This window comes from Mus musculus, chromosome 4 (assembly GCF_000001635.26).
Source record: "Mus musculus strain C57BL/6J chromosome 4, GRCm38.p6 C57BL/6J".
Classification (NCBI taxonomy): Eukaryota; Metazoa; Chordata; class Mammalia; order Rodentia; family Muridae; genus Mus; species Mus musculus.
In genome coordinates, this window is record NC_000070.6 from 64,016,543 (window position 1) to 64,040,224 (window position 23,682).

Sequence of the window (23,682 nt, forward strand, 5' to 3'; positions counted from 1 at the left end):
CAATGAATGGCTGATTCAATACAGTTGAGGTAGATAATATTTAAGTATCATTTGAGTCTTTTGGACAACAGTATTACTTCTCTGAGCCTTTGATCTAAGTTGCCCAGTGCCAAGAGACTGAGTATAAACCCCTCATAGGGTCAGAAAAAGAGTGTGTGTTTAACAGGAATATACTAACAGGGCACATTAAAAGAATTGGTATGTTGATAAATCCCACTATCTGTCTCTGATAGGCATTGCGTATATACACCATCATGACCACTTGCAGGCCAGCTTGCTGATACTCACCCTCAGAGCAGTCTATCCCTGTGTAACCTTCATTGCAGATGCAGCGGCCTGACACACATTGTCCTTGGTTGCTGCAGTCATTGGGACAGGAGCGCTGCCCACAGTCCAGGCCCGTAAAGCCCTCATGGCAGATACACTGGCCGTCCTCACAGCGGCCTTGGCCATGGCAATCACTGGGGCACCTTTGCTCTTTGCAGTCTTTGCCAGTGAAGCCCTCGTGGCAGATGCATTGGCCATTCACACAGCGGCCATGGCCGTGGCAGTCACTGGGGCAGGAAAGCTCAGCACAGTCAGGGCCAGTGAAGCCATCCTCACAGATGCACTGTCCGTCTACACAGCGCCCCCGCTGGCTACAGTCCCGGGGACAGCGCCGGTCTCTGCAGTCTTCCCCAGTGTAGTCGTCATCACAGATACACATGCCATTCACACAGCGGCCATGTTGGTGGCAGTCATTGGGACAGCTCATCTCACTACAGTCAAAGCCCTTGAAGCCTTGTTCACATATGCACTTGCCCTGTACGCAGAGACCCCGGTTGTGACAGTCATTGGGGCATCGCCGCTGGCTACAGTCTTCTCCGGTATAGCCCTCGTCACACACGCACTGCCCGTTGACACAACGGCCATGCCCACTGCAGCCATTGGGACACTGGAGATCCCCACAGTCAGCCCCTGTGAACCCATCGTCACACTCACACTGCCCGTTGAGGCAGCGGCCACGGTGGTGACAATCGGCGGGACACCGCTTTTCACTGCAGTCTGCTCCTGCAAAGCCCTCGTTGCAAACACACTGTCCCTCCTCACACTGGCCACGGCCCTGACAGTCGTTGGGGCAGGTGAGCTCACCGCAGTCTTCGCCCGTGAAACCTTCTTCACAGTAGCAGGTGCCATTGATGCAGCGACCGCGGTCGAAGCAGTCGTTGGGGCAAATGAGCTCACTGCAGTCCTCGCCAGTGAAGCCCTCGTCGCAGACACACTCGTTCTCCACACACCGCCCACGATTGTAGCAGTTGTTGAGGCAAAGGGGCTCGTTGCAGTCCTCACCCGCAAAGCCATCTTTGCACACACACCTGCCATCCACACACATCCCGTGTTCCTCGCTGCAGGGCACTGGGCAGACTTCCAGGCCACAGTCAGGGCCGGCATAGCCTTCGAAGCACACACAGACCCCGTTCACACACCTGCCCTGGTCATTGCAGTCGTTCGGACAGGCCAGCTGGCTGCAGTCTTCCCCAGTGAAACCCTCGTCACAGATACACTGGCCGTCAAGGCACTGGCCTCTGAGATTACAGTTCCCAGGGCAGTCAGGCTCAGAGCAGTTGGGGCCTTTCCAGCCTGGTTCACAGACACAGCCGCAGCCTTCTGCACTGAAGTTGCCCCGTCCGCTGCAGAAGGGCCTGGTGTCCAGACGACCTGCATTGAAGATAATAGGTATTTAGCTGGGTACATCAGAGCTGGCTTTTGGTACTCACATGAAAAAGCCCTCACTCAAATTCAGCTGCATGCCTAGGCATCAACTGGGTGGAGAGCAGAGGCTTAGTGGAAAAAATGAGATGGAATTCAGTCACATTTAAGCCACACTGACATTAAACCCACCAGGTCTTCTCAGACACATGTTTCCTCAAGGGGGTTGACAGAGAGAAAATGAATTGATTTATTAATAAAGATAAACTTTTGAAAATTGCCTTAGAAGCCTAGAGTCCCACAGTACTCCCTGCATATGGTAGTCAGGTCCACTCTCAACATCATTATCAATGCCCTTTCTGATAGTATTTTCTAAGTGGTGGAAACAGATACTCATTTCTGACTTGAAGTTAATGCTTTTGTATTCCTCTGGAATTCTGGGAGGTGGGGCGGGGGGATATAATGAACTCCTAAGCAGCAGGATTACTGGAATAGATGTGCAAGGGTCCCGAGTGTCCTCCAGAGAGAGTGAAGTTCCCGGGCACATCCAAAGTCTATGCGTGTTCTCCTTTATCACTGAATCATCCTGTGAAATTTGGTCGACTTTTAAAACCTCAGTTTTTAGATTCACATAGAGATGTTAAACTTTACCTTAAAGGGTTGTTGGGAGGATCACAGAAGAAAGTTACTGTGTCTGGTACATACAGGTGGCTGTGTGGGCAGCTCTGACCTGACCACCTTCCCATTATCACGCTGTGTTTGTTCCATCACGTTAGAATACTCTCCTCCTGATCTCACAGGCTCAGTACCACCCAGGCAGAAATGGGCCATTGTAAGAACACAGGACTGTGGAAGACTGTGTTAACACCTAACTCAACAGGACCTGGAGAACCTCACTCCCCTCTGGGCCTTTGTTTCCCTATTTGTACAGTGAGTTGATAAGGCTACACAGCAGTCTCTTTGAGAGATGCCTTTGGGAGGAGGGACACTGTGTTATTCTCAGATGTTTTAGGGTAACTACAAATTATATTTCAGAGCCAAACATGTTTGACCAAGATAAAATTAAAGTAGGGACTAGAGAGATGAGGGTGCTTGCTGTGCAATCATGAGAAGCAGAGTTCCAATCCCAGCTCCTATGACTGTATGCCTGTATCTTCATCTTGCATGTGAGTAGAGACAGGGGCATCACTGGGGCTTGCTGGTTTCTAGTTTAGCCGAGAAAATGTGAGCCCCAGGTTCAAGGAGGATGCTGCCTCAGAGGAATTGAGAGGCAGTGATAGAGGATGTCCAGGCCTTCTTCTGCCCTTAGTGCACGTTTATAAGAGTGTTTGACTGAATACCCACACATGTGTACACACTCACACACAAACATATATACACAAAAGTAATCAAATAAATAAATCTTAGAACATTTAGATTTATTTATTTTATCATTTCATAGGTCTGAGTTCTTTGCATGTATGGCTGGTGTACGCTGAGGATCTAAAAGGGTGTTGATCCCTGAGAGTGGAATTACAGATGTTTTGAGTGCCCATGTAGGTGATGGAATCTGTATCCTCTGGGAGAGCAAGTGCTCTTAACTGCTGAGCTCACTCTTCAGACCAATAAATCCAACAGATATAATTAAGTGAAACAGAGCTTTATGAAACAGATTTTTCAAATGCTAGGAAATTAGTGTGAGAGCTATTATTAGCACAACTCTTCCAAGAACAGAAGAGAAATGGCTCCAATCTCTACCTTTCCTTGACCTTAAAATCTCTCCCTCTGTCTCTCTTTGAAATCACTACCTTGTCTGTCTAGTTTCCCAGGAAACCAGCTTTAAAAAATCACTCATGGAGTCCTTTAAGCTCACCATCTTCTCATTGGTGCAGAGACAGGGTCAACGAACCCTGTTGCCTTCTGGGAAGCCTACCTTCTGCAGGTTGGAGGCAACAGCCTGTACCCATGGTGCACTGCTCCCTTAGAGACGATACCAGCAACTCCAGCTCCTCCAGCCTGCTCAGGAGCTCCTTCACATCTGGAGCTGCAGCACAGCCACAGGCCCGGCGGGGGATGTTGATGCGGTGTGTGAATACAATTTGGTTTTCCCCATCCACTGTATGTTCCTGGAAGCTCCCACTGGACTCTGGCGTGGGGGTCAGGTCTTTCTCCCCACTCGCTGACTCCAGATCCACTGAGCATTGGGAACCCATGGGCAACTTGATGTTGTAGATATGGTTGAACACCACTGGCTGATTCTCTTCTGGCAGGGTCATGTTTAGCCCACTCTCTCGCTTGTGCCTGATGATTTTCTTGAGGACCCCACCTTCGGGAGTGAGGGCAAACAAAGCTAGAAAGATGCCTGGCAGTAGCCAGGTCACGGCCCCCATGGTGGAGGTTGGACTGGCTAGGTGTCTCTAGATCTGTAGGGTGCCTGAACTCCCAGTAGAGTTTGGTATTTAGATGTACTCAAAGGAATACAGTTGGATGTCCCCAATCTTCTTGGAAGAAGGATCTATAAATAAAGGAAAACAATAGTTATTAGGCACTGTCCCTAATACACTGTGGAGTGGCCACAATTCCGAGTGATTTTTGCCTTCTTGCCCCCTGGGTCTGAAACTTTCTTGATATCCCTTTACTATATATGGTAATGAGGACATAAAATGGTCTCTAGAAAAATCTTGCAATTTTGAAAGATTGACATTACTCACTCAACCTTTGAAAATGTAAAGAGACAATAGAGAAAAGAAAGACCTGGCAGAACATTAGGAAAAGGTAGGCAGGGGCTTGTATCGCAGCTTCGGATCTGAGCACTTAGGGAAGTTACTTAACTTTGTCCCTTGTTTCACTTTTTACAGTGAAAATCCTGGCCAATGGCAGGGTTAGAAGGCTGACCCGATGAGATCATTCCTTGTCCCTCAGTATTTACAAGCCACGCCTTCTGAGGGAATTTTTCTGGTCCTGTGAAGTGTAGCTGCAGGAGATGTTCAATGACTCCTGACTGTAATTATAAATTCTTCAAGCTGAAATAAGTGCTTCTGTTTCTCTGTCACTGGAGACAGAGGGGGGAAGCACAGTACTCAGGGGAAAATGAGGTTTTAGGTCCTACATTGCTTCTTTCTAGTCATGAGGCTCTTGCGTAGCATCCTTTCTTTGTACCTCAGATTCCCTTTTCCTTGATTTATCTATCCAGAACATTGCGCAATCTAAGCTTTAGAAGGACGTGACAATGCACTTCGGAATCAGGTACCCAAATTAAGAGTTGTCCACTAGTTTCTAGTGACTTCTTAAATTGACTGGTACCGAGAAAATTTATACCGAATGTTCTATAGCAACCAAAGTTCTGTGGGTGGTAGAAATAAATATAAGATCAGGCATGGACTCTTCTAACAACAAAACTAAAAAGAAAACAGAACAATCCTTTCAGTATTTAGAGAACAAAGAAAAACAAGAATGTAGATGATTTGTTTTCTGAGAATAGAGTCAACTGCTTATGGCTTTGAAAATCACAGGAATTGTCTAACGAATAGCAAAGTATGGCTTAGTGGGAAGGAAGCAATTGAGGATGTGACATAGTGAGGAGGATTAAATGAGACAGAATGTGGAGGAAGATGTACCTTGAAGTTCTTTTGACTGCTGAGCTAACTATTCATCAGTCACGATGCCATTCATATGCACAGACATTCAGGTAGGGTAGAGGAGCTGTCAAAGATGCTTGAGAAATTACTGAGTGAAAACATGAGAGCCTAGCTAAATTCTGGCTCATTTTAAGACCTACAAAACAATGGCTTATATGTGAGAAATAAATACTTGACAGAAAGTTACCTAAGGTCTTCTCTCATTATGACAAACACCTGAGCTGTTGGTTGAGACCCCAAAGGAAGACTTAAGGATAATGTGGGAAGAGAGACACTATTTCATAGTGTAGTTAAGAGGGGAGGAATGACATTTTTGAGAGTTTTCTTTCACATCAGCTCATGGTGTCTGAGGATTGGGGGTGGTGCTTTGGGAAAGATCATCCACATCTTCTGTGTTGTGGAACATCTAAGCCCTTTCTGGTTCCATAACTTGGGCAAGATACTTGTCATTCAATCCACAACCCTGGCCTTGTTTATAAAATAAGGCTCAGAAAAAATTTCAAAGATGGCTCAGTTAGTAAAGTGTTTGTCATGAAAGCATGAGGACTTGAGTTTGGTTCTTTGAATCTATGTAAAAGGGTGGGCATAGGAGTACATGCTTGTAGATCTCCGAGGCTTCAAGGTGGAATCTGCAAGCTCCAGACCAAGGGATAGGCCCAGTCTCACCTCCTTACCCCCAAGAAACCCAAACCCCCCAAACAAGGTTGATGGCTCTGGAGGAAATTGAGGAAAGACACTTAAGGTTGACTTCTGGCTTCTGTGGCACCACCACCACCCACACAAACACCACACACACACACACACACACACACACACACACACACACACACACACACCAGGGGGAATTATGGATTAGAGGTCTGTACTGGAGCTTCAGAACTTTGGTGCTTTATAGGTAGTCAATCAACAGGTCATGACATTGTGGTGCACTCTTGGGATCACACACTAGCAAGAGTCTATGCCAATAGCACTTTTTGTTTAAGTCAGAACTTGGCCTTAGTTGAATCCAGTCCCAAATTCAGTGGCAACTTGGATCTGGATCAGAGAAGCTGTAGAAATCACTGGTGTATGAGAAACTAAACCTTGTGACGATCAATTTGCTAGAAATAGAAATGTGTACTCTAGAGAGTGTAGAACTGGAGAGAAATAATGACATTAGCAATGCAAAAATATTCTGCTACACGCAGATAACTGGCTGGTTTATGTCTAGGGTAGACTTTGGGGAAATTAGTTGAGATTGCAGTTTGAGAGATAGAGGTTAGACATGGGGAGTCAAGTTCAGATAGCTTGTGCTTTTATAATTTCAGGATGAACAAGTTAATTTACAAAGATGATAAAAAGTACAGATAAATGATTATCATTAAAAAAACATATTTTGTGTGTGAATGTTTTTGCCTACATGTATATCTTTATGGATATCATATGCATGCCTGCTGCCTGTGTGTATATCTATGTACCACATGCATGCCTGCTGCCTGTGGAGGCCAGAAGAGTGAATAATAACCCCTAATCTAGAACTCAAGTTATAGATGGATGTGAGCTACCATGTAGGTGCTAGGAATCACACCCAGGTCCTCTGGAAGTGCAGCAGATGCTCTTAACCATAGATTCATCTCTCCAGTGCCCTGGACTCTTATATCTATGGGAAGTGACTAGAAATGAAGAGTCCAGAGAATGTGTTATAGGAAACTGATGACTTGTGCTCCTTCATTCATAGCTGAGGAAGCCAACATGGAGTGTATCAGTATTACCATATATCAATCCCAGAGAAGGAGATGTGGGGTTGTCTTCATGTACCCAAAAGAACAAGTGCTGCTGTAGATGCTCTTTATGGATGACTGGGTTGGTGACTAGTTTGGACACTTCAACGCCTATAAGAAGCATGAGATATACTAAAGATTATCTTTAGTTATCTCTTCACAGGCTGGAGACCATTATGAGATAAAGGAGTCATTCTTTGAATATTTTCCCTGGTCATAGTTGGAGAATAAGCAATACATGATTTCAGTTTTAGACAAGTATCAACTTTATCTGGATAGCCTTATGTGGCTGGAGACACACTTTGTGTTAGTTACTTGTGACATCGTGATTAGTAGCTCATGGAATGTGTTTATCTTTTTGACTTAGGTACATACATGGAATATCCTGGACTCGGATAGACAACAATGACTCTACTTTTTCAAATGCGGATGAACTTGTTTCCACATCATTTTGGCAACTCTAAGGTATTACGGCAAATTTTTCTTCTGGCTAACAGAGGAGAAAATTTTATTGTGCTAGGTCAGTCAAGCATGGGGCTGCTAACACAGGCTTCTAAAATGGTCTACAAATTCCTCACTCCTCGTCCCTCCCAACAGCCATAAATTCCTTCTTGGAATGTGTCAGGAAGAGCCAGGAGCCAGGAAATAGCCTTAAGTGTAGATGTGTTTTCCAAGGACATCTGATCCCCTCAGTTGAGTGAATCCAGGACACTCTGGGTGAAAAAATAGACAGAAAAAACTTAAACTGACAAGCCAAAGACCCTCCTGAGCCATGAGGGTCTGAATTTTAGTATCGGCAAGTCATTATCTATTTGAGATAGGATCATAGACCCTTGATTGGTGTCCAGTAGCATATCAATGGGACTGCTGATTGCCTCAGAGACTTGTCACTTAAAAACGATTTGTTCTTTTTTTTCCCACTAGAGATGAGTTGAATGATGTGCTATAGGTCTTGGGATAGACTTAGGCTGGTAGAGAGTTTCAGAGACCAGTGATGGACAGCTCTGTGTTTGTACTGAGGTCACAGGTCAGTCAAGGAGGCAGTCATAGAAACAGATATTTACTGGGACAAATCATAATTGCTAAAGTGAATAAATATCCTAGAAGAGACTATGTGATGTTTGGGACCACCTGCTCTAGAGGCAGACAAATATGCTTGACTCTGTTCTTCTTATTAGTATGAACCACAGCAAGTTGCAAATTATCTTTAGGTAAAAAACGATGGGTGGCAGCAATTCCACACAATTCCACCTTGTTGCTATGGAAGTGGATATAAAATATTGCTTGTCTAGGCCTCTGTGCTAACATCTGTATAATGACAACATCAATACCAGCTGCATGTGAGAAGAAATGAGATAATTTATGCAAAACACTTTCTTAGCTAACACTTAAAAGAAGATAGACCTTAAGTCTAGTAGGCATGATTGCTTTGTCTTGTTTGGAGAAGGCGGTTAGCAGAAGGCTACTTTGTGACCAAAAATAAATTCTTAAGGTACTGTCGAGAAGTCCTTCCTTTTCTCCAAACGTATTCAGTTTTCCTTAAGCTCATTGTTTCTTTCTCTTTCCTCCTCTTTCTCTTCTCCCTCCTTCCTTTTTTCCCATTAGGTTTTATTTAATTGTGCACGTGGGTCTGTGTGCATGCATGTGTACACAGGGAGTGGGCAGAGGCCAGCTTCTGGGAGCCAATTGTCACCTTCCACCTTGTTGGAAGCAAGGTCTCTTTTGCTTCTCTGTTGCACTGAGCCCAGTTTGCTAGCAGGTCCATGAACTTCTAGGTGATTCTGTCCCTGATTCTCTTCCTGCTGTAGGAATGTCGGGATTACACACTGTTGGGATTCCATCTGGTTATTTACATGGATCCTAGGGATCTGAACTCGGGTCATCAGGCTTGCTCTGTAAGCACCATCACCTACTGAACCATCTTTCTAGTTCCCACTGTGGCTTTCTCTGTGGGAGCCTACAGTCCTCAGTGTTTCAGTTAGTCTGATATCAGGGCATTCTGAAATCCTTAGGAGATCGAAAAGGCTGTGGCTGCAGACCCAGGATTCCCTTAGCCTTCATCTAATTCAGTAGCAGGAACAAGGGAGTGAATGAGTTGGGTGGAGCTCTTTTCTGGGAGGTCAGAACTTTGGCCAAGACTTTTCTGAGGCCGAGAGCTGCTACTGGGATGGTTGTCCATGATACCCGGCCAGCGATTTCTTCAGAACAGACTGTCTGTGGTTTAGTCTTTCAAAACTGTTCTCTTAATGGAAAACACTTGGCCCAGCCTCGCAGTGCTTTCCGTATGCAGTCAGAAATCAGATTATAAAATCAAAATCATAACTGAGCAGGGAATACAACCAACAGGAGAGGATCACTGAGTCCAGAAGTGGTAAATTAGTGCTACCCACATACTTTGTACATGCAGACAAATAATGACACAGTTCTGAGAAAGTCCTACTGTACACTTATGCTGCATAGATTACCCCAAACAGCCATATGCATTCATCATAACATATATTTATATATGGAAACCATTATGGTAAAATGGATCTATAATATTACATTGTATATTTGGAATTTACCAAGACTGAAGATATTTGTTAGTCTCATCCTATACAAACAAAGTAACTTTGTGTGGTGTTAGATATGTTAGTTATGATCTTGAAAGTGGTAACATTTCTATCTGTCTGTCTACTAAGAATCAATCTGTCTGTCTACTACTACACCAATGCTTTTAAATTCTACCTCAGTAAAGCTAGAAAAAATAATAAAAATAAGGCCAAGAATATGTCTCTGCAACAGATGGAGAGCACTACAGAAAACCATAACCAATCAAGATGTAGAGTTATGGAGCTCAGCCCTAATGGATATATCTGTAAAATGCAACCACACATAAATTTCAGGGGATGTTATAGAAGATAGGATAAAAGAGTGTAAGAATCAGAGAATTGAGGAGTCTGATATAAATCTGTGTTTCCTAGTAATATCCACGGCTATCCTCACAAAGTCTCACCAACAATGGCTAACCAAATCTGAGCTAACTAAGGATGCCAACAACAGACATGAGAAAGTTAATATGGAAAGCCCACGAGGCCTAAACCCTACACAAAGAACTCTAGGTAATCAAGCAATGCACTGGCAATGAAAGAGGTGGTCCTCTCCAGAGAAATGGTTGTTCAGTGCTAAAATGTCAGCCCTGAAACATACATGTAAGTTTATAATGCTAAGTACTGGACATGTTATATCTATGCTTGCAATACCAATTAGTGAAAAAAGAGGCCTTGGATTTGAAGGATAGCAGGGAGGTGGGGTATGTGGGAAGGCCTGGAGAAAAGAAGGGGAAGAAAGAAGTGTCATAATTATATTATAATCTCAAAAGTAAAATAAAAATAATAGAAGGAAGTACATATGAAAAGTTTCCATTAATGCTTAACTTGAGTCCATTATAATGGTCTCCAGAGAGAAGTGTACTCCAGAAAGGAACTGAGAGGACTCTTGTGCTAAGAGCTTTCTACAATTCTTGATTCTGTATGTCTTTGTTCCATTCATCCATCCATCAATCCATCCATTCATCTACCTGACCTCCATCCATTTATCCATCCATCTATCCATCCATCCATTCATCTACCTGGCCTCCATTCATCCTCCTTTCTTTTATCCATCCATCCATCCATCCATCCATCCATCCATCCTTATTAAATACCTACCGTGTGTCAAGCCTCTAGTTAAGTATGAATGATACAACAGTAGCCAAAACAAATGTGAACTCTACAGTAATAAAACTTAAAACTACCTCCTAGACAGTCCAAAACGTAACTGTTTTTCAACCTACTCTCAAGTGCCACTACAAACTAGAGCATGTTACATGGTTCTATCCCAACAGAAAGGGGGAGGAATGCTGAAATTCTTTCCAGAGATAATTGCTTCTTACTCACTGTGGGCTTCACAGTGTGAAGGACACTGGGGAGGAGCGACTGAGTGAAGAGCTGTGTCCTTTTCCCAGAGGTCATTATGGAAATGCATGTGGAGATTATACATGCACAAGAGTAGTAGCAGTGCCAGCCTCAGTGAAAGAGTTAAGGAATGGAAGTAGTACTCTTGGCCAAGGAGCTCACCGAGGTATTACTGAAGGAGGAAAGGCCCAGGGGAACCAAATACTGGTTGAAGAGTTCTTGAGAGTTCAAGGAGAAGGATACCAACAATGATAATAGAAGTGAAGAAGATACTGAGTGATTCATTGCTTGTATTTTTCTAGAGCTTGTGCTAAGAATTTTAAACACATGATTTCAAATTCTTTCCAAGTTGCGAGATAAAGTTTTTTATCTTCATTTTGAAGATAAAGAAACTGAGACATATAATTATTATGTCATATGTGCAAATTGAAGTGTCACTAAGGAGTAAGGATGTGAACCCAAGTCCCTCTGAGTCCATGATCATTCACTGCCCTTTGCACTGGAAGTCAATGAAAGGAGTTAGCATTTGAGAGCAGTTGCTGCTCTGCCTATCTGACCTTCAAACAGCAGGCTGAAGGGGAGTCTATCTGTTCTGTTTGATCAGAACCTGATGGTGCTGCTGTGGAGTGAAGCAAGCTGTTGGGTACCTCTGAGATGCTGCAGAATCTGACTTATTATTGGAGAGAGGTCTTGGTGTCTTGAAAGCCCATTTGCTCCACTTGAATGGACAGGCTTAATCTGTCCTCCCAGTGAAACTAAAATGCCATCCATTATTGGAAGTTAGTTATTTTCCTTTCTGTCTTTTGAATTGCCTTTTGATGTCTAGAAATGTTTCAGTTCTATTTTATACTTATGCTAGGTTGATTTAGTTATGCATAGTTAGACTATAGACTATATAGGGATTTGGGTTTCATGTTATATGTGGAAGGCAAGTTATGTGTGGTATCGAGGTGTATACCCAACACTAAAAACTGTACCTAAGATACAACCAACCAAAGTTTTAGAATGTTCTTGGTTGTAACGACCTGTTGCAATTTGGCAATAGTTCTGTCAAACCAAATTTAGCCTTCCACTTAAACACAAGCAAAATGGCTAATATTAAATACAAAGGGATCCAGATATTATATTGATTTTTTTTCCTTTCAGGTGTTTGGATGAATGGTATTTTGTGGCTCCCCTCCTCCCTCTTCTTGAACAGAAGTTTCATTGCTAACCAAATTAAGTCCCCAAATTTTAATCCATAAAATATTTCCATCTAGACACAATAATGAGATTCATATTTGTGGTTTAGTATACCTAAGAGCAGCTCTGATGAAAAATGACTAGGCCCATTGATACATTCAGACCACAAGCTACCTCCTGATGGTCTGGTTTCAATTTTTGAAATAAAATTTCTGCAGAGCAGTAGTTTTCCCTCTTCTGCTCCTTGCCTAGACATAAAAGAAAAAATAAAAAGTGGGTTTGACCAAATGGCAACACTATAGATTCCTATGAAATTCTTGAAAATCATTTCAAAAACAAATTTGAATTCATTTCTCCTGGAACAATAGCCTCCTCTATTTTGAATTTCCATCAGAATTTTAAGAAATGCAGTTGGCTCTTTCCTAGGTCTCAAACGATTGAGCCAAGGTTAAAGAATTAGAGCTATTTATTCAGGAGGGACAGGTTATAGATAGAGAGCAACACAGGAGCAGGACACTGTGAATGCATGTGCTAAATATTTGGCATTTGGGGACTAGAGTGTTCGGAAACCTTTTCTGAAATAACAGTCTTGGCATTCAAATGAGTGGAATTCTGCTGGCCTGAGGTTTGCTCTTAGATGCAGCCAGATAGAGACACTGGCAGTTACCAAACCCAGGAGGCATGAAGATCAGCCAGCCTTGATACACTTTGATAGGACCTGACCTCTGAAATAAAAATGGATCTCTAAGATTGGTAGCAAGAAACCAGACACTATGGAAAACTGAGTCCACTCCAGTAATTAACTAGTGTGCCTAGAAAAGGCATGCAGACACATGGTGTCTACTTTTCCTTTCTCAAAAAGGGATCACCTAAAAGCTACAATAATAACCAGTCCTGATTGAAAACATCTGTACTGTCTGTGCCTTGTATGGATTATTTCATTGCTTCTTCTCGAAGATCCCTGACATTTCTTCCTTTATTTTCCTCTCCCTGAGGATGGGGAAACTGGGGTCACATAGCTAGAAGAGGAGAGGAGAGTTTAATTCAGGTGGTCTGACTCATCAGTTAGAGGCAGCATTCTTAACCCTCAGCTTTCTTCCAGCAATTTAGTGAAGCCAAAGGCTGGTTTGCATGACTAAGTTCAAAGGATTAACTTCAAAATAAGCTTGAGTTTGCCACCTCCCCCCCAAAAAAACCCCTATTAACAGTGTAAAACAACTTTATGAAGTTACACAAGAGCCAGAAAATAGAGATAAAGATAAGCCTAAACTCAGAATTAGGCTTAATTTAGCCATACAAATGCAGGAAGCTATTTCCTAATGTGTAGTCTGTGGCATGTTGAGAGGTATTAATGCTGAGCAAAGAGTTATTTCCTAGTTAATCATGTTTGGAGAAGGCTATTTTTAAAGCCAATGTTATTTTAAGCCAAACAAATTACGTATCTTACTTTATTTCAAGATTTTCCAGGGTCTTTTATGTGTTTGTGGAAACCTCCAAGAAGATCGTTTATGTGTGTTTCCCAAACTTACTTGATTCTTTTGTGTTTGAAGTACGTCACAGGTTGGGTTTGATGGCACACAAGGGGCAGTAAGTACTGGCACCGGACAAACCCTTGATCCTCTCTCTTTTCAGTCCTTACACAATAGAAATGATGCTATACCTGGCCAGGACCTGTCTTTCATAAAAGGGTGAAGCCCCAGGATGGAAGAGCTCAAGCAACTAGAGCCTAGGGTGAGACAAATCAGTATATTTATTTGGTTCTTGGCGATTACAAATGCCTTTTCATCACGATCCAAGCTTAGGCAATCAGAGAACACTGTTCATATTTTCCTGCCATCAAAAGCACAGGCTTGAGACAGTTCAGCAAGTTATCTAGTCAGTACAACTTGAATCTGAAAAAAAGGATACTGTCTCTGTCTTATTCTGTGGAAGTTTAGGTTCCTTTTGTCCTATTGAGTGTTTTTTTTTTCTTTTTGAAACAGGATTTATTGCTTGGTCTCAGAAATTAACATTTATGTAATAGTTAAACGCCAGGGGAACACTCAGTTTCATTAATGTGAATGAAGTTGTTGGAGTCATAGAGGGAGAATGAAATTGGAAAACTGGGGTGCGCACGGCGATTTTATTTACCATTTTGGGCTTGAGGAGAGGGCCTGAAGCCAAGTGAACTAATGTCTGTATCTCCAGCAGGTCTCTAGAGCTGGAAGAGAACACCCTGCTCCCCTCCAGCTTGGCCAAGAGAGAATGTTAATAAATGAGAGGATGATAAAGCAAGATGTAGCAGACAGGGGAGTTTAAACATCAATGGGTCCTGGAAAATTGGGCCTCATACTATGTATAGCCAAGAAATCAGTCAGAACATAAGAAAATTTCAGAGACCCTGACACTTCAAACTTTCTTTTGGAATTTTACATTGGGATTGTTAACTTGACACAACTGAGTCACCTGGGGGAGAAAAACCTCAATAATGAATTGTCTAGATGAGGTGGTTTGTGGGTTTGCTTGTTTTGATTACGTTAATTGAGGCAGAAAGACCTGCTCATCATGGGTGGTACCATTCCCTAGGCATGGTATCCTGGACTATATAAGAACAAAGAAAGTAATTTGAACACAAGATATGCATCCCTTAATTCAACACCCAATTCTTTTGATGTTGAATATAATGTAGTTACTAGCTGCTTCACGTCATTGTGCTATACTGTCCCAAAATAATGGATCCCAAGTTGTGAACAAAATAAACCCTTTCATGTTTTTCTCCGAGTATTTTTTATCACAGTGGCCGTGATCAGAAGGAGGCAGAATTTTATGTCTAAACAAGCAAATCTTCAAAGAAGGAAAGAGAATTAAATTCCTTCTCAGCAGAGTTATTTATTTCAGCATATGGTGGGATAATCAGAATATTCCACCTGAGGGAACAGGGTTAGGAAAGACCATAGGAGAAGGAAAGGGAGAAGAAGAAGGTGGGGAGGGAAAGGGAGCTGATAATGGAGGGAGGGATGGAGGGGGAGGAAAGAGGAAAGAGTAAGAGAGTGAGAAAGTGCAAAATAAATAAAGGGAGGATGGGGCACAGTCGTGACTATCAGTCTTCTACACTTCCTTCTTGTATAGAGTTTGGCATTGTGCCTCTACCTGTGCTGGGAAGACTTATTAAACAAACTTTCATTTCTGTCTTTGTCTTATTATGTGTATAATAACATATGGCTTGCCAAGGTCACAGTAACTGGAAACTGCATGAAAATCTGGCATACTCATTGGAAGGGTCAGTTAACATTTTCTTAAATGACCTGAGAATACATGTGCTGTCAGATCACCTCTTTCTCCTAGGGTTTGAATCTGAGTTCCCAGTTTGAACACTTGGTCTTCAGCTGTGGGAATAATTTGGATGCTGTGGAGTCTTTGGGAATGTGGGCCAGGTGGGTAGAAGGAGGCCAGAAAGGTGGGTGGTGGGCATTGTGGGTTTAGAGCCAATCTCTTTCCAGTCTAATTTACTATGCTCCCTGCCATCCAGGTAAGCAAGCCAGGGCTGCATGCTTCTGACACCTCAGGCTGAGTCCTGAGCTGCCCTCCCCTGCCATCCTGGAGTAAGACTCTGAAATTCCGAGCCCAAACAAACCCTTTTTCCTCTATGTTGCTTCTGTGAGGTATTTTGGTCGCATAGACACAACTTCATAAGTATCTAAATTTACTATTGTAGTAGGCACTGTTATAGAAAATATGAAAACAAACATGGCTTTTTTCTAATACAAAAAAATGTACAAAAATAGGCTTCTACATCACATTTTGCTGACCCCTGGAGGAATATAGTGATTATTACAGTTTTTGTTATATATTCAAATAGAGCTGGATTGGCAATAAAACCAACATTTTCTTATTTACTGTTTATAAATCTGTTTTGTGAGCCTGTGGAATAGTTCAGTGGATAAAGGCACCCGTTGTCAAGCCACGTGATTGAGATCAATCCCTGAGACCAATGTGAAATAAAGAGAGAACTAACTCCCCTAAGTTGTCAAATTGTCCTCTGACTTCCACAAATATGTTTGCCTGCTTGTGTGTGTGTGTGTGTGTGCGCGCACGCGCGCACGCACACACACACACACACACACACATTAAAACAAACTTGTCTTGTGCCTAATGTTATGCTTCAGGTTTTTCATTGATTTTATTACTGACATAAAACGCTAGTGAGGAGCAAATTACTCTACCTGTTTGGAAGTTAAACTAAGACACAGGGAAGCATAAGGACTAAGTCATGAGACAGAACATGAGACAGAAGCAGCCTTTGGAGCTTGCACTGTGACTCTCATGTGGGACATTTCAATCATATTGTGCCACACTGGGATGGCTCCTCAAACACTTTCTTCAGTTCTGAAAAAAAGTGCCACCTTACAAGTTGAACTGCTCAGTAAGGGACAAGATAAGGAGTGCAGAAACAGTTCCTTCATCTTCTGCTTCCCAGACCCCTAGCAGCTGTCTAAGTAGTCTCCACATGTAACTCTGGAAGTATTCGACCTCTGCCTTCCTCATTGAGCTCTGGCTGGCTCTCCTACTTCGTGCACTTTTTCTCTGGAGAGCACTGAAGCCAAGGTGCACTGTTTGCAAGTGGTTATTAGCTCCTGGGTACATGTTGGCAAGTTCTCTTTGGCTCAGACAGGGTTCCAGAATCTGCCAGACTCTGGCTTTGCTCACTGGGTTCCCTAGCCAGAAAGAGTTGCTAATTGGGATGACACTCTACATGTCTCTGCCTCTCCAGCTAGGTTTCCTGACCTGGGCATGCCTGTTTTGGCTCAAGTAGGATGTTTGCCCTTTTTACTGTCAGCTTAAATGTGTGAGGGCAAATTTACTGTTCCCTTAAGCATCTGGGGAGCCTGGTGCTCTGGTATCGTTTCCAAGATCATGGTCCAACACATTTTAAGGCAGCTTTCATATGGATAAGGGTGTCAGTGGTCTCATCAGATTGGGGATATGGATTCACCAGAGCTGGACAGAATTTCTCAGATTCTGAATTTGATCGCATCAAACATTCCATTAGTTTCTAATCAAACAGGGATATTCAGATTCCTAACCAATGTCTAAAGACCTCAGTCCCATATTCCATTCTGAAGGTTTTAGGAGTTAATCTGGCTCCTTTCTATAACTTCTCTTCCCTCATGGCATGATCTGGATATTTGTGGATCCTCCCAACACTCATGTATTGGAACCTAACAATATTGTAGTATTACTTGTTAGAAAGTAACTGTTCATGTGGATAGGGCTTTCTATAATGGGATCACTGTCCTTCAGAGTGATGCCCCATGGACCCTCCCCTCCTTGTCTCTTCCAACCTGTGTAGGCACAGCTGTGAATCTTAATCTATGAACCAGTATGTGGACACTTCCAAGACATGGAATCTATTGGTGCTTTATTCTTAAGATCAAATTCTCCAGGCAAGTGGATTTCTGTTCTTTCCATACTACCCAGCACACAAAATTTTGCCATAGAAGCCCACATAGAAGAAAAATAGTTTTATAATGAATTCTAGGATATTACCTTATTGTTTCTGCTACTGTGTTGTCAGCCTTTGGAACTAGAGCTGAAAAGACTATATGAACCCTGAATTTCCAAGATATTGTCAAGTGTTTCCAGACTTAGCAGCCACAGAACCCTCTTTAAGTGACTTTCAGTAAGGATCTGTTTTATAGGATACAATTTGAGAACAGCTGACCAAGTGGGGTCTTATTACCAAGAACTGTCTCAAAAGCAGCATCAACATGAATGACCATCACTATTTGTGTCACATACCAGTTTTTTGGAAGCAATGTAATACACAATACTATTTAATAACCATCATGATCTTCTAAGATAGGCATTGCTAAGTGTGTCATATATATCATATATCATACATTATACATTATAAATTATACGTTATATATTACATATTAAAGTTAGAGCAGTTATTTAGTCAAGCTTACATAGCAAACAAAAATATTTTGAACCCAGAGCCCTCAGATACCGAAGCCACACTCTTAATCACGATTCATTTCTTTCTATGGGTTGTGATTTTCCACATATCCAAACACAAAGAGATCCTTGTCTTCATCTCTTCCCTGAGACCATTCATTCCTCCCACTAGTTGGTGATTGATCAATCTTGTTACAACAGCCATCTCTGACTCATTCTCAAATCCCCTGACAGATGTCCTCTGTCCTTGGTACTGGCTTTTCCCAAATCCCAAGTAATGATGGCAGTTATTTTTAGGACTGGCCTTGAAAGCAAAGATAATCCTTGAAGTCTGCTTCCTACATGGTTTCCTGTCCAGTGCTGGAAACACATAAATAACTTCTAACTCTAGTTTTTCTAAGCAAGACTCATGAGAAATGGATTTTTGAGTCTTGGAAATAAAGACTTTATCAGGTATTTAAGATTAATTTTGAATCATGCTGATTTTCAGGTGAACCAGGTACAAATATCCTCTTGAGAACTGCTGTGTCAGAAGGGTTTGTCTATTGTATAATAATTACAGTTTGATATAAGGGATGGTGCAAAAGGGCACACTATGGGAGTATCTGTTGTACCTGGAGGAGGTGGCATCAGAACAGACAACTAAAGAAAGAAGATCATTTAGATATAAAACAGAGAATGCCATTTTATGTAATAGAAAATGACATTTACAAGAAAAAAATAAGCATGAAAGCTGTGTGTGGAAAGCATGATGCTAGCTGAGGCCCAGCGTCTGCTTGGGGGCCAGGGGTCTGGACGATAGGAAACCATAAATAACAACTAGGTGATGCGAATTTTCTTTGTAGAAAATAACTACTTGGAAATATTTGGGCATAGACATTCTGGCCTCTATAATTCTAACTTGTCATTTAGATCAAAGGTGTGATGGGGCCCCAGTAGGAATCTCTTGTATTGGCTCGTTTATAAGACACTGAGAATCGAGTATGGAGGTTGCTAACAGAGGGCATGGGGAGGCAGAGAAGTGCTTGACTTGTGATACTTACTTTGTCATTGATCAGATCAAAATCCCCTAAAAAGAACCAACTTAGGGAAGGAAAAGTTTAATTTTGGCTCACTGTTTCAGAGAATTGTAGTCCATCATGACAGAGAATATTTTAAATTTGTGAGACAGTAAAATACTAAGATCTCCTCAAAAGACTTTGTCACCTATTCTGGGGAGTAGTGGGTGGGGTGGTATAGCACATTTACAGATAATTACAGCATGCTTGGCAGTACCATTTTGGAATTGAAGCATAACATAAGGAGATGTGGTTGGGTATCAGTTTAACAAGGGATGGAGTTGTGATGATTGCTTTTTGTTGTCAGCTTGAATGGATATGGAATTAGCTCAGAAGTTCAAGGCAGGTCTGTAAGGTTATTTACTAGGAAAATTAAGGAGGGAAGCAATCTCCCTCAGAGTGTGTGGGAACTTCCTTTGATGACAGTATATGAGAAGATCCAAGGGGAAAGCGATTTCTCTTCTGTCTGTTTGCATTATTCTCCCACTGGTGAGTGTATCTACTCTGTTGCCGCTATTACCTCTGTTGCTGCCATCTTTCACTGACATGAGGACTCAGATTCTTTAGCTTCCCAATATGGACTAAAGATTAGGGGTGCTTCAGGATTCTTCCAGACATTAAACATCACATTGGATCTTCTGGGGCATCTAGCCTTGTAGACAGAGTAGCCACCTGTTCTCTGGCTCTCCATTATGACAACAGTCAGTGTTATACTACAGACAATATCTTAATATGGTAAGCCAACCTAGTAAATCTTCTTTAATATATATTCATCCTATTCGTCTTGTTTCTTGAGAGCCATGACTAATATAGAAGATGTGGTGACTGAAGCATGTGTCAGAAGCCACTCACATATTGCAAGCCAGGAAGCACAAAGCCAGAGATAAAAACAGGGAGCAGGGATGGATGTAACATTCTGCCACCCAGACCTTGCCCTTGAAAATTCTTTGACTATAGAATCTATAGTCCCTGGAACAACATCTCCAGTTGAGAATTAAGCACTGAAAGAACAAACCTTCAGCAGCATTTTATATTTAAACCAAATGTGGTGGTTTGAATATGCTTGGCCCAGGGAGTGGCACTACTAGAAAGTGTGGCCCTGTTGGAGTAGACGTGGCCTTGGTGGAGGAAATGTGTCACTGTAAGGGGTGGGATTGACCAGTCTTCCCTTGGTTCCCTTTGGAACAAGATGTAGAACTCTCAGGTGCTTCTCCAATGCCATGTCTGCCTAGACACTGCCGTTCTCCCATCTCAATAATAATGGACTGAACCTCTGAACCTGTAAGCCAGACCCAATTAAATATTGTCCTTTATAAGAGTTGCCTTGGTCATGGTGTCTCTTCATAGCAGTGGATATCCTAACACACCATAACAGCAGTAGAGGACACACCATACTGCATATGGTATAGAAGAAAGAAAGAAAATGAAATTCTAAAGTTTAGTCTTAATTTATATGCTGGGAAGCCTATAAATTAATTATCATACCTAGATGGGTGATAAGAAGCAGGTACTTTTCATTTTCACTGCTTGAACGTTCAGTAAAATATATTTTGTGTGATGGCTAATCTTGATGGTCAGTTTGACTGAATCTGGAATCTAAGCTACTGGGCACTCCTGTGAGGGTTTTCTCGATCAGATTATTTGAAGCAGGATGGTCAATCTTAAATCTGGATAGCACCTTCTGATGGCAGCTCACATGAAAGATCGTAAAACAAGGAAACTTGTTTCTTTGGCTCCTTGTCTGTGAGGAAATCCTGCTAATTTAGGGTAAATGTCTACTATGACTGGTTAAATCAACAGAACTCAGCAGAAAATGGAGGACTCCCATTAGCAGCAGGGCTTCCCCTTCTCTGACTTTGTTTGGGGAACCCAACTTCTCACACCTTCTATCTTGGGAAAGGTGAGTAGTCCTTGGCAGACCTACAAGTTCAACTTCCTCTCCCCACCCCCAATAAGAAGCCTCACCATAAGTACCTGAGATTCCTGGAATGCCTCTCCACACAAATGAGGCATTCACAGAACTTTAAACTCTAGCCAATGATTTTATTTACCCTGAAAATTCCTTCCCGCTCTCCAAGGCCCATATATAGCTCTGGTTCACCCTGAATAAATGCATACAAACCCAGCCCAAATAAAGATACGTGCATAAGCTAAAGTCCTCTCAGCTGTTTCATTGAAGACCATTGGAGAAGGTCTTCGTCTAAAAGATCTGTAACATTAAGACCAGCCCACTACACACACACACACACACACACACACACACACACACACACACACACAGAGAGAGAGAGAGAGAGAGAGAGAGAGAGAGAGTCAACCAGCCAGCCTGGGATCCTGCAGAACCCTAGTCATTTCAAACTCTGCTCCATCCTGTAGATTGTGTGCTGTATCACAGAACCACAGCTAGACCCCCAAATGAATAACACACGTATCATCATGATCAAATTAGTTCAATGGATTACTTCCGAAACCAGGTGTGGTGGTGTGTGCAAGTCATCCCAGCCCTAGGAAGCAGGAGGCTGGAGAAAACTCAAGGTCATTGAGTTGGCCAAGAAAACTTGGCCACAGAGAAAGTTCAAGACTAACATCAATTACCTAGGACCTGATCTCAGAATACAGAAAGTGTAGCTAAACTGGCAGAGTGCTTGCTGGCCGGGCATCAAGGCCAGTGCTGCAAAAATGAAAAAAAAAATTAGAAAGTTAAAAAATTAGAAAGTTAGAAGAGTTTAAAAAAAACTAAAATCCTACTTTGGGCGATTATTGTCAAGCAAATTCCATTTATCGAATGTCTTTGTCTGTCTGTCTCTGTCTCTGTCTCTGTCTCTGTCTCTGTCTCTGTCTCTGTCTCTGTCTCTCTCTCTCTCTCTCTCTCTCTCTCTCTCTCTGTGTGTGTGTGTGTGTGTGTGTGTGTGTGTGTGTGTGATTGGCTTGGATGAGATAAATGGCTTTGTTGAAATGCCCCATGTGAGCAGTTATTAAGGCAGCATGGAACTGACAAGCTTCAGTCTAGAACCTCCTGAGAAATGGCGTCCAGTCAACAGGTACAGCCTGGAAGAAGGCTGATCCCCACTCAAGTCTTCAGATATGATCTAAACCCAGGCCAATGACAACTGATCCTAGAAATTCCAGCCTAACTCTGCTCAGCTATGCTTTGATTCTAGACCTATAGAAGCCATAAGACACAACCTGTGATGTTTTATTTTTTGTTTGTTGTTGTTGTTGTTTTTGAGACAGGGTTTCTCTGTGTAGCCCTGGCTGTAATGGAACTCACTCTGTGGACCAGGCTGGCCTCGAACTCAGAAATTCACCTGCCTCTGCCTCCCAAGTGCTGGGATTAAAGGTGTGCGCCACCATGCCCAGCACCTGTGATGTTTTTAATGACTATGTTTTTGTGGTGGGTAAGTAACTAATAGAATTATTAGCTCAATCCACATGTGCTATACTATTTAGAGAATAAGACAGTTCATTTTTCTTTTGTAAGAGGATATATTAACTGCAGACTTTTATGTTGTCCCTGGATTCTAAGAGCAGAGTCAGGATACCCAAGATTCTGCCCTGACCCGCTGCCAGCTGGCATGACATCTTAGGAAAATATCTCTCTTCCCCATGTCTCAGTTTCAGCATCTTTAAAATGAAGATGTTAAAGTCGGCCAGTGATTTGTACAAACATTTTTCTTCTCCTTCTCCTCCTCCTCCTCCTCCTCCTCCTCCTCCTCCTCCTCCCTCTCCTCCTTTCTTCTTCTTTTTGTGCCACAGAAACCTTCCTTTCTATCTCATGTGAAAGTTCCGTGCACAAAACATAAACAGAGAGGGGCTTTAGATGAAATGAGGTTGAAAGTGACTTTTACCTCACCCTTCTCTCCATGGCATCTCCTGAATTACCTCTGGATTTCTTTTTGAATCTGATCTGTAAGCTCCTGGCTTTGAGGGTACCCATCAATCAGCCTCCTCAGCATTAACATTCTAAGTTCTAGTGAGAGCAACCTCTGTAAGAACGTTCTTCTATAGCATCCCTGCTTCCAGCTACTTCTGTATGATTGTCAATGACAAAGGCTATCCATGATGCCACTGCCCACTGCGGGAGGGAGCTGTCTGGCTTCCTGTCTTTCCCCAGCAAGCAGGCTCCCCTGCTGTGCCGGAGCTCCTTCTGTGGTTACCTCCACCAGACTTCTATCACCATAGGTGGCTTTAGTATTAGATGTATACATTTTTTTTTAAATTTTTAAGATATTATTATTTCAGGGCTGGAGAGATGGCTCAGTGGTTAAGAGCACTGACTGCTCTTCCAGAGGTCCTGAGTTCAATTCCCAGCAACCACATAGTGGCTCACAACCATCTGTAATGGGATCTGATGCCCTCTTCTGGTGTGTCTGAAGACAGCTACAGTGCACTCACACATAAAATAAATAAATCTTTTTTTAAAAAGATACACCATTTCATATACTGGCACTTACACTCAGTGTGTTGCAAGGGCTGGCAGATGGTCTAATGGAGTTCTGGACTA

The 23,682-nt window shown here is 42.5% G+C and overlaps 1 protein-coding gene and 1 long non-coding RNA gene across 8 annotated transcripts in view; one reads left to right on the forward strand and one right to left on the reverse strand.

Moving 5' to 3' along the window:
• The window catches only part of Tnc (tenascin C), an 87,231-nt gene that overhangs the window by 56,758 nt on the left and 6,791 nt on the right, over nt 1-23,682 (reverse strand). For 5 of the 6 annotated variants that reach the window (NM_011607.3, XM_006537776.1, NM_001369214.1 and 2 more), the window contains exons 2-3: nt 3,602-4,183; nt 289-1,698 (exon numbers count right to left, since the gene is read on the reverse strand). In NM_011607.3, the coding sequence (NP_035737.2) occupies nt 289-1,698; nt 3,602-4,058 (1,867 nt within the window). In that variant the 5' untranslated portion in view covers nt 4,059-4,183. The remainder of the gene's footprint in view (nt 1-288; nt 1,699-3,601; nt 4,184-23,682) is intronic. The other variant, NM_001369213.1, reaches the window with a different exon arrangement.
• The window catches only part of 8030451A03Rik, a 163,826-nt gene that overhangs the window by 31,812 nt on the left and 108,332 nt on the right, over nt 1-23,682 (forward strand). The window contains exons 3-4 of one of the 2 annotated variants that reach the window (XR_003955431.1): nt 7,434-7,531; nt 13,816-22,034. This is a non-coding gene — a long non-coding RNA (RIKEN cDNA 8030451A03 gene). Of the gene's footprint in view, nt 1-7,433; nt 7,532-13,815; nt 22,035-23,682 lie in introns of those variants that run through there. The other variant, XR_881356.2, reaches the window with a different exon arrangement.